Source organism: Fringilla coelebs, assembly GCF_963513975.1.
Source record: "Fringilla coelebs genome assembly, chromosome: 3".
In the NCBI taxonomy this organism is placed as follows: Eukaryota; Metazoa; Chordata; class Aves; order Passeriformes; family Fringillidae; genus Fringilla; species Fringilla coelebs.
This window is the reverse complement of record NC_140030.1, coordinates 53520510-53532040: the sequence shown is the minus strand read 5'-3', so window position 1 is coordinate 53532040 and position 11531 is coordinate 53520510. Positions and strand designations below refer to the sequence as shown.

The 11531-nt window shown below is 39.9% G+C and overlaps 1 protein-coding gene across 1 annotated transcript; it reads left to right on the top strand.

The window, feature by feature from the left end:
• Positions 1-2736: 2736 nt before the first annotated feature.
• Positions 2737-10888, top strand: KIAA0408 (the record flags this gene model as incomplete). Its single annotated transcript, XM_084202985.1, has 5 exons — positions 2737-2886; positions 5593-5934; positions 6276-6355; positions 7548-8922; positions 10718-10888. The coding sequence occupies exons 1-5, from the start codon at positions 2752-2754 to the stop codon at positions 10886-10888; spliced, it is 2103 nt and encodes a 700-aa protein (XP_084059111.1). The 5' UTR covers positions 2737-2751.
• Between the last annotated feature and the right edge of the window lie 643 nt (positions 10889-11531).

The following is an 11531-nucleotide window of genomic DNA, read 5'->3' as shown; positions in this document are numbered from 1 at the left end:
TGTCAAGAGGAAATCAGAGAAGTCTAAGAAACAATATAAGCCTTTTGGGGATCTTAGAGCTACAAGTGACCATCTGTAACTTCTGTAACTATCCTCTTTCAAGACTTGATTTCCTTCTGTCTTCAGTCTTTTTTTATAATCAGAGTTCCATATAAAACAATTTGAAAATTGTTAAGATGAATGCCAACATGGCAATAGTAGTTTCCAGCACTAAGGAAGCACCAGAGGCCTTTTCAATGCTATATTCATGCTTGAAAGGAGTACATCTTATATCCCTTCTTATGTGTATAAAAACAAATAAGCTATACAGTATTGACCTTTCTAGTAATATGTGGCTGACTAAAGCATGGTCATTATTACTAATAATGCACTAGCCAAATCATCATTTGTGCAAGTTGTTGACAGATTGTGTCTGCCTGTCTTGTTCATGACTGTACAGCATTTACACATGGGCATTTTTCTGATTTTTTTTCCTGACGTGCATTTGTACAAGGATTATAGTGGAGCAGAGAGTTGACTTTTGTTTATTTCTCAGAGGTATCCTGGAAGGTTAAAAAGACATAAATGTAGCAAAAAAAAAAAAAAAAAATCAAATGGTGTTACTAAAAATTGCAACCTTTGAATTAGCAAGGTGAGAAAGTACTGCAATATTCTTAAAGTTCATTAGCAATAGATGTTTAGATTGCAATGGATCTTAAGTGTTATAGCATTTTTTTGCAAGTTGTTTCTGGTCAACACTTACTGGAGTCTGGCACAAAGCTGAAACACTGGCCTGGAGAGGTGCAGTCTCTGCAGGCTGGCTGCATTCCCTAAGAGGCTGGGAGCAAACCAGTACTTGGCTTCTTTTTTGATGAGAATTTTGTGCTGTCTTTCAGCAGCTCCTAGTTTCCAGGTGGTTTATGGTTTTATGAAGTTGCTCTGTATGTTTTTAGGCAGGGCAAAGAAGAAGGGTTTGGAATCTGTTTGTAGGTAGCTGAGGGACAGATTGTCATTTCAGAGCTCCAAGGCAGGCACTTGGGTCAAACTGTTCTGCAAGCCCTGAGTTAGGGCTGGGCTGTGATGGCTTGGGAGATCCTGTGGGAGGACTTCCTGTGACCCAAAGACCTAAGTAACCTACCTGTTGGGTTTCATCTGAGCTCTTCTGCTTATTTGTACATGAAAGAAGCAGACTCCAAGTTTGACACCATCTTCCCAATTAGCTGAAATAAAGCAGACACAGTAAATGGTGGTTACATGGTAACCACACCTAAATCAACAAGACGTGCCAGTAACATAAGGGATGGGGAAGAACTTTGCTCAGGAATGAATTTTTACTATATCACGGGAAATGTGGGCAGTAAAATCAGCAGTTCCTGTGAGTTGACAATCACTGATCACCAGTCAGGGAAATGAATAAATTGCAGTAAGGTAAACAGCGCTTGCTCCTAGTTAACTCTCTGATAATTCAATTGCCTGCCATTTGATTTCTAGCAGGAGCAGAAAGCAATGCAGAGGCATTTTATTACTAGAACTAGATTCCATGACCACCTAGATAACCCAGCAACTGGCTTTGAGAGCTGAAGTTAACAAACTCAAGTATCAATGCCTCTGTACCAGGCAATATATCATAGGAGCCATCATAACTGAATGAATGAGTGTAATTTCAGACTGGCTGGTGTAGTAAATGTGCTGAAGGTAATGGGCTTTCTAGTGTAAAGCCTAAGAAAGCAAGAGGATCACCAGGCCCATAAGATTTGTAGCTAGCTGCTTTGCTCCAAAGTCAGATAAGTAGATCTAAAATATTTCCTTTAAAGCTTGCCAATTTAGTGGTTCAATTAATATTTTTTTCATTTGCAGACACTAAGATGCTAAAGACTTCTAAAGGGGAAGAAGAAACGGAAGCACTAATTAGTCAAATATTCTGAAAAAGGTTTTGAACTAGATAGAAGTTAGTGCCGTTCAAGAGTATTTTCTAGTTTTCCCATGCTGATCCTGAAACTAACATTTATAGATCTAGATCTGTAAATCCAAAATTCTTGAACCCTTTTTGGTGACCTTCTGTCCCTTCTATATAACTGATTTCTACTGTTTATGTGTTTGTACCTCTTATTAACTTTCCTGTCCTGTCTTCCTTCATGAATTCCAAAGCATTCATGTAGCCATGAGAATTCCCTGAGTATATCAAGTTTGCAGTCCTCAATTGCCAAAAGAATGTACCAGTCCTTGTCGTGCTCCTTGCATGCGTGCAGGGAGTGCGTGAGCAAACATGATACTTTTACAGTTGTCTTTTGAACAAATCTAAAAATAGCTTTCACCCTCAAGGGCAGATATTGCAGGATCCCAAGGTCCTGAAGTGCCATTCAATATTGTACAGACCCAAGTTCATTGAAACCACATTTATAGTGAAGAGAAATGGCAAAGATGCAAAGTGATCATGGTGCAGAGCCTGCTGTGGCAGATGTTACTGAATTCTGTGATGCTGGATGTGTTCCACCTCCCCTTTCCAGACTGGGCATCTCTGCCTTTGTATTTATGTTCTATAGTGCTTAGTTCAGCCATACTTGAGTCACACTCCAGACAAATATCAATTGAATAATACTGTCTCCTGCAAGCTCCTTTCAGTTATTAATACTGGGAATTTTCTTCATTGTCTTTGTTCCCTGAAAGCTAGAATAAAACATAAGTAAGACTTATACTCTTAAACTTCCAGGAAACATTCAGGGAAGAAAGAAAAAAAGGAGAGCTGTCTTTGCTGTTGCACAGACTTTAGCCATGGACCTGCGTGAACAACTGGAGAATACTGAGAGGAACTGGAATAAAGAAAAAATGGAATTGCTGGAGAGATTTGACAATGAAAGGAAAGAATGGGAATGTCAATGGAAGGTCATGCAGAAGAAAATAGAAGAGGTACTTTTAAACAAAAATCTGAACACTACCATTTTCTCTTGGGGTGAAGTGACATTGAGTCGCTTCAAGGTTTTTTTTCTGTATTTTATCCTATTTCTTATGTGTCACTGGAAGTTATTAACAGCTGATGGAGGGATGAAAATCCTGGGATTAAGCAGTATCTGCAATTGCTCACTTAATAGTCATGAATACAAGGTAGGAGGTGAATGTGGCTTTGTGAGCTATGAGATTATTGGCTGTATGTACTGCTCACAATTCAGTCATGGGCATGACCCGTGTTGCCTATATTACACATGCTTTTTTCAAGCAAATACTGAACAATATGGGGTTTAGAAAATGCATATTTTGTTAAAAAATAATTAGGTATCATAATTATCTAGCAAAAAGGCTTTAGATGGCATAGGTTTGCTGGGGCAAATGGTAATATTAAAAATAATATATATATATGAAATACTGCATGATATAGAATTTTTCTGGCTAGAAACTATTCCTTTTATGGATGAATCTTGGGAGAGAAAACAGGTACAACAAATAGCATGAAAGTTCTGAAACCCCTTGTGTTTACACATACTAGCAAACAGTCCCTGGTATTTGCAGTGGATCTCCTTCCAGAAATAGTCACAGCAATTATTTATTATTCTTTTATCCCCAAATTGTCCCTGCAGCCAAACCCTCTGACACTCTCTAATGCATTAACTGAATCTGGCAGCCTGTAGAGACAAGTTTTTTCATTAGTGAGCTTTCCACATTTTTCATCTAATATACACATGGAGTAGTTTCACTTGCTCTCTGCCAGCACTGTCGTGTGGCTGAGCAGCACAGGAATGTATGGCAGAGATTGCTCACATGAAACTGAGAAGGAAAATGGTCAAAGCCAAAGGAATTGCAGCCTTAAACTGCCCATTAAACCAGCCTGCAGCAGAACTCCATAATGTCAACTCTCTTATAATTTACCCACAATTCTTTCAGACTTTGATATGATGGTCTTTGCCACATTTTGTCTTTTGTTTAGGACTTTTCTGTGCAGTCTTCCCTAATTTCACTGCCAAGCTGAGAACGCTTCAGAAGTTAGTAATGTGATCTGTATATGTAGTTGAATTTCATTTTCTTAGGTATAAGAGCTGATTTGGAATGACAGAAATGAAAAGGTATTTTGGCTATTAGTAGAGCTGACAATGTCAGCAAGGACTGTTTTCATCGTGTTCTTTATTAGCACAGAGATTAGGAAAGCAAGAAAAAGAGATAAAGAGTGGAATGGGACTGAAAGGAAGAGAATGAAGCAATTTTCTGGCTACTGCAGGGCCAAACAAAACTACAGATTATACCTCAAGGTTATTGGAATCCTAAGGTCCCCTCTTAAGCTGTGACTATAGCTGCTGCTGATTTCAGATGCCTGACATTTCTTCTCCACAAGCCACATGGCTGGAGAAAATGAGAGATAGATATCCTTTAAATGCCACTATCTGTAGAAGGATTTCCTCAATAAAACTTGTACTTACTTATCAGCTTGTATTTTAATTTGGCACCTTTCTCTAGCCCACCAAGCCAAGCTTAATTCTCCAGAAAGACTTGTGGGGTTTAGGAGATATTATGGGGTGGTATCCTTCCTTCTTACTGGTATGCTGAATCCATATGAGGCTCTTATTTCTTGGAAATGGCAAAGTTCAGCCCTCAGTTTCCATGAGCAGCTGGGCTTTGGGAGTGAAATCTGAAAACCCAGGATGAGGTCAAGTGTTAAGTCTCTGAACGTGAGAATACTTCTAATCCACAGCACTGCCCACGAAATGGCCACATGTTCTGCATGTTGTTATTCTTTTCCACTGTCCTTCCAAAAGCTGTTGTGATGGCCTTGTGCACTGTGAGAGGGCAGGCAGATGGCTGTTCAGAGGTGCCTGTGTGCTTTCTTCATGAGAGCAAGTTAAGAATGAATGTTTATACAGAGCTGTGGGATTCTTGGCACTGGAAATTATACTGTAAGCAGAAGATATTTTTATGATGTTGCCATTTTTTCTAATTTATAATTTACCACAGTTCCTAGTTTGAATGTGCTGGGTGACCAGAATTAACACCATTTACTAATGAAGCCACTGGATCTCAGCAGATAGCATGAAAGAAGAAGGTGATAGCACGTTGCCAAATAATACCATTCTGCTGTACTGATTTATCACTCCAGTCATAGGGAAGAATTCCACTTGTCTGAGAACTGAAGGAGTCTGCTCTAATGCAGATGGCACTGTATTTTATGAGAATTCACTTCCTCTCCCTCAAATCATATGCTTTAATAGGCTGTAGCATAGCCAGAACACTCTCTCTCTGTCACATTCCCCCACATTCCCTGTCCATCAGATAACAGTTGTGTCCCCCACAGAGTGTGCTGATATTACTTGGAAAACAACCATGCATCTTTTGGCTCAAGGCAGGGCCAGTTATCTCGGGAGATCTCTTCCAGTCCCAGCCAGGGATGGAAGCCATACATTAAAATTATGGCAGAGAGTTTGAGAATGGTACCAGCCTTATCCTGTGGCAATCCTGGTGTTTGAATTGTCACACTAGGTGACTCAGCACTTTCCTACTAACATGTCTAGAATCTTTCTAATCAGTGCTGCTGAATGGAGCATCATTCAAAACAGAAGATAAATATGGGGGCTTTGCCATAAAGCTCATTACAATACCATGATTTAACAGAAGGTTCTATTGTCTTTTCAGCTTTACCAGGAGGTAAAACTTAGAAGGGAAAGCAATATGACCATCCATGATAGCAAGGCCATTCAGAGCAAGATGCTGCAGCTGTCCATGCATTGCCCTACTTTGCAAGAGAGTGACCCAGCAGAGCTGAACCATCAACAGAATGTGGCAAATGACAGAATGGAGAAAGGGGGTCTGCTTGGTGTGACAGGACACGAATGGAAGGAGCCCAGAAACAAGAGCAGAAACAATATTCTGTTAGTGGACAACCTGGCCCTTGAGAACCATGAAGAACCTGAAGACAGCCTCACCATTAAAACTTCTGAGCAAAATACCAAGAATTATATTGGTGACCTCAATGTAGTAAGTAAAGTATGAGTTTCAGTTACAAGGGGGTGCAAAGCACGGAGGACTTTGGCCTGCCAGGTTAAGCTAAAGAACTGATCTCCCTGATTTTAGCTTTCCACAAGTCACTGTCTGTACTTGCTCCAAGGTTTGCTATCAATGAGTGTCTTCTCACTGTTTGAATGTGTTAACAGCATGCTCTTTACCTCTGTTCATAAGGTGGGAGCATTTTTGTATCTTTTCTCATAATACTTCCCTCTGCTGTGAATCTTAAATGCAAATGACCAAAAGTTTCAAATTAATTCTGGAGATATAATTTTAAATGTATATATTAAAAGCCTGTTTTTATATTTATAAAGGCTCTTCAAGAACTTGCCAGAGTCAGTGAAGAATTATGCAGCTATCAAGAGGAAATTCGAAAGAAGTCCAATCACAGAAGGTAAAAACATCTTTAGACTTCTTATGTTAGAGGACAGAAATGAATAATTCTCCTTATGCTTTTCACTTTGAAGGCAGGTTTGCTGTTGGATTTATTAGTTGGGCAGTTCCTACCCTCCTAGTGTTTCAGTGCTCAGCATAAAATATTCAAATGAAATATACTGAAATATGATACAAAGGCAGGTTTTACTAGCAAAATTGATTTTATATATGGAACATACAAATTCAGACTAGTATTTATATGAGATGAAATTGTATTTGTTTCTAATGTCTGTACAGAGGGTTGGGAAAGTGAACAGGTATTTCTGTCTACTCTGGCCCCATTGCTATGTAGTTTTATACAGCACTGTATGGGTTTGTCACACTGGGAATTTCTTACTTAAAGCCCAAATCTAGCCTTAAGCATGAGGAATGTGCCAGGAACTGATGATCCAAGAGCGGAAAGAAAGCAAAGAGGGAAGAACCACCATACATTTGTACTAATGGAAAGATGGCAAGTCAGACCCTGAAAAGTATGGCCAGTGAACATTCCATCATCTGTTAAAAATTCAGTGTTCATTGTCTTCTCTAGCAAGCTAAACACAAGACTGCCTCTTGAGTTGTGCAGAAATTCTGAGGTAAAACTGAACCTTCTCAGATACCCCCAAAGGTCAGAGGGATTTCTCGCACTCCGCCATGTGATCAGTTACAAGTCTGTCACTAATTCAATATTTTAGCTGGGCTACTGTTTGTATCTTTAGAGCAAATGGATTCATAGCTGACGCATAACTTTTAAAAATGCTTTTTTATCATATATCAAAAGGCAGATCTCATGTGTAAGGTTATGAACCTAAGCAAGGATACACTGTGTCCTACAGCTTTCTTCATTCAGTTCATAGTCAGGTAGACTCCTATGAGTCATTAGAACAAGATCCTACTGTACTTACTGTAGCAGAGACAAGAAAACAGTCATCATCTGAAAAACTCAGAAAAAGAATTTTAGTGGCAAAAGAAAGGAATGCAAATTCCCTTCCTCAAATTTTTTGTGTGTGTTTCGGTTGTGCTGGGTACATCAGCTGCAGCAACACTGCTCCCAAACCTTTTTAAGTGGCCAATGTTAAAACACCTGCTTCTGGGGAGAATTAATCCATGCTGAGGTCCTCTGGAATGTGCCTTATTGCTCATCCCTAAAACACCTCTTCTGTTATTTGCAGAATGAAGTCACTTCCTTTCCTGGGGGAATTTGAGGAAACCCAAAACAGAGTTATTCTGCCTGAGATGAACCATGTGTCCAGCAATGAATCACAGACTTCAGTTGCTTTTCAAACAGAGGAACATAATAATAGGAAGAATCTGATGAGCTCCACCAAGGCTTTGAAGGACATTTCTTATCGTAGTCTTACTGGTGACATAGGAACAGATTTCAGGCCTTGGCAAAAGAAGGAAGCTCCACCAGTTCCTCCACGGAGCACTTCTCGGCACCTAACAAACTCACTTTCTGCAGTCATACAGCTTTCAGAAGCACCCATAAGAGATCCAGGCATCAAAAGCAATTGCAAGGCTCAGGATTGTTGGAATGGGGGGAAACTGAGGAATCCTTCACCTGTAAACAAAAATAAATCTGCAGTAGCCTGTGCAAATGAAGGGCAGGCTGTGAAAGTTCCTGTGATGGTAACTGCTGCAATACCTGTAACCAAAAATGAGAGCAATGTTCCAACAAATTTCTACCACAACACGTGGGCATATGATATGGGCAAGCTTGGAAAAGACAATAAAAATGAGCCTTCCCCACTGTCAGCCCAAAAGAGTTGTTCAGATGGAAATATGGCCCAAAGCAACAAGATACATCAGAAACAAAACACCAAGTCTCGCAGCAGCCCTTTCTACAGCAATGACTTTTATGCCCCTGCTACCTCGCACAGTGATCTTTTGGAAGACACCAGGTATCCTTTGGGAAAGACCCAAAGAAACGAGACGCTAGCAGCAAAGATCGATGAGTTTAATCGGACTGTATTTCACACAGATAAACGTAACAATGCTCTGCAGGAAAATCAGGTGCCTCAAACAGCACCCGAAGATCACCAAGCGTGTGGTCCACCGTGTGACTCTGCTGCTAGCAGGGCAGAAACTGTAAATACGCCTTGTGTTTCAAATCCCAAGCTCTCTGCAGCAAGGGAGCAAGAAACTAACAACCCCAGCAAAGCTGTCAGGACAGCAGGGCAACAAAAACACATGAATGGACTTCCAAATACTAGTGGTTATAGGCACATGCTTCACGAGCATGACTGGAGACCAAGTAATTTATCTGGCCGCCCGCGCTCAGCTGACTCAAGGTCCAACTATGGTGTTGTTGAAAAGCTTTTGAAAACCTATGAAAAATCAACTGTGACTTCTCCATGTAGTGCAAAATGCTGCAAAGATAAGAGGACACAGGCAAATTCTGAATTCACCAATGGGGGTTGCAAGACACTGAGTCAGTATTTAGAAATGCTCCAGATTGAGCAAGAAAAACAAGACTTTCCGAGGAATTCAGCCAGGCATATTGAGCAGCAACTCAAGCAAGGAAAAGAGAGACAGAAGTTACCAGAGGTAAGGTTCATAAGAATGACAAAAGCAAAACAATTCCATTTCATAGCCAGCCTCAGACTATTCAATGGAGCAGACATTATATTGTAACTAATTATGTATATATAGATACTTTAGGCCAGGATCTGGATAATTCAGGAGCATTTCCTCTGCAGATTAAGAGTTGTGGGAGGGCAGAAGCATGTAAGAAAGAATGAGCAGTGAAGACGTGCCAGATTCTTATCCCTGCTGGTGTTCTGCAAAGCTGGTTTTTTACTACAGTGCAGTTATGCTACGATTGAACTAGTGAGAGCTTAACCCAGGTTTTAACACCCTCTCTCCTTCCTTTAGCTGATTTGTTATGTCATACGACTTCCCATAGGGCTTAAGCAGACTTGGCCATGCCCCAAACCCTAGAGGTCTTAGATAACATTTTTCAGTATCCAGGATGCTGCTTGGATCAGGATTTCCTTGGAACTGCCTATACTAAGGAGCATTGTGACTCCATAAAGTTTCCAGTAATAAAGTAACTTCTTACTCATGTCTCAGTTCCAGCTTCTCCTATATATTCAAGCATAGGCTCACAGAAACAGAAGAACATGGCATGACTAATTAATTTATATTTGGCTGAAGTTTATTTTCAGAAGTTTAGAAATGCTGCCTTTGCCAACATTCTTTCTTAATGAAAAGACAGATGGTTTGGAAAACACGCTGTAAGTTGCAGGTTCTGTAAAAGTCTACAAAGAACACAAAGAGATATGCCTCTTGGAATCTCAAAAAAGATAAGGCAGGTGTGTTTTGAGCTGGGAAACTTAAATGGGTTCAGGCTGTCAGCTGGTATGCCTTAAACTGGCACAAATTCACAGACTTCAGTGGAGCTATATAGATATAAGCACAGCTGAGAATCTGACCATGCAGATTTTCTTCTGCATGTCTTTCTGACAGCCTTGCTGTGATGCAATGTCTTGCTTAACAGGCACATTTTTCCTTCAGCACAGAAATAAAAAAGCTGTGAAGCTTCTGATTTCTTTTTTATCCGATAAACTTTTGACAGGCAAACAAATTTTCATCAATTAATATGGAGGAAAGGAATAATTACTTTTTTCACGGGCTCACATTTTATATTGTCATTTCTACCTGTAGAAACTAAGTGTAGAATACTGCCTGACCAGGAGTTACCATTTTTCATCCAGCAGAATTAATGTCACAGAGATGTAAAGAACTACATGTGGCTTGAGGCACTGGGTTTATTTTCATTATTTCAAATTTACATCAATGTCGCTATGATCAAAATCTGTTGAGTTTCCTCTGCATCTCTATGGCTCTGCTGGTAGACATGACACTATTAACACATAACCATTCTGAATTAGTTACCAAGTTAAACAGCTTCACACTGAACTAATGGAAACAGAGTTTCCTGAAATAGAATCTATCAAAAAATACCTGGGAAGAATGTAGATCCTACTGCAGAAATATCAGATGATATTCTGAGTTCTACACTGGGAATATTTTATAGCATTCATTGACAAAAAAACTTACAGAAACTAAAAGATAAGAGGAAATGTCAGTTTTGTCTTGCACTATCATTTTATACATTTCCTTGTGTCTGACGCTTGTCTTCATGTATTTTAAACCACAACTGATGTGAGAATCCCTGTACATAGAAATAGCTGTTCTTTTGCATTCTGCGCATTGCTGCGCTCCTTTTAATAGCTTCCAACCACCTGTTCTGAGGTCACCGCAAATGTCCTCCTGCATTCCCGCTGCATTCCACCAAAGCTGTAACTTGTTAAAGCGAGGACTTGCCTTTGTGTTCTAGATATGTGTGCCAGTGAAATGTTCAAGTGAGAAGGGCTTCTCCCGTCCCGCTCGGCCAGCAAATCGACGCCTGCCTTCCAGATGGGCATCCAGATCCCCATCAGCACCGCCTGCTGTGAGAAGAACAGTGTACAACTCTGTCTCCTTTCGGTCAGAGACCTCAGTAGTCTGAACCCAGAGCTGGGTTGGATGGTGTTGTGGAAGCTCTGTGCCTCACTATAACTGTGTTTGGTTTGTGTCGTAGCAACCAGTTCCACACTGTTGTGTTTTGTCCAAGGGTGACCCCCACCACATGCCGGACAAAGTGTTCTGAATCTTAGGTCATCATCACCACAGTCTTCAGTGTTTTTATTGAGATGAAATAGAGATATCCCTGGTTTTCTCTGTTTTTTGGGGTTTTTTAAATAGTTCACAAGGAATTTCTTTTGAACGGCATCTTTTTTAATTTGTCGATCAATTTTGAGTTGAAACAATGTATAGTGCTGTATATTCTGACTTTTCTGCAAACAGCAGAACGTAAAGCTGTATGCATGATCATGTGTTTGTAGGTGCATGTGTTGGACTAGGAAGTATACTGGCCTGTATTTAGAAGAGACAAAACTGTGCTAGTGTTGACATTGAAATTACAACCTATATGCCTACATATATATATATATATATATACTTTGTGTTTATTTTAAAAAGTTTGAAATATACAGTCCCAATGACATTTATATTTTGTATATCTTTTACATAGGTTCACAGGTGTAGTATTTAATGTAAAAAAACTAAATATGCATTTTTTGTGACTGATCGCAGTGATAATGCCTTGCACA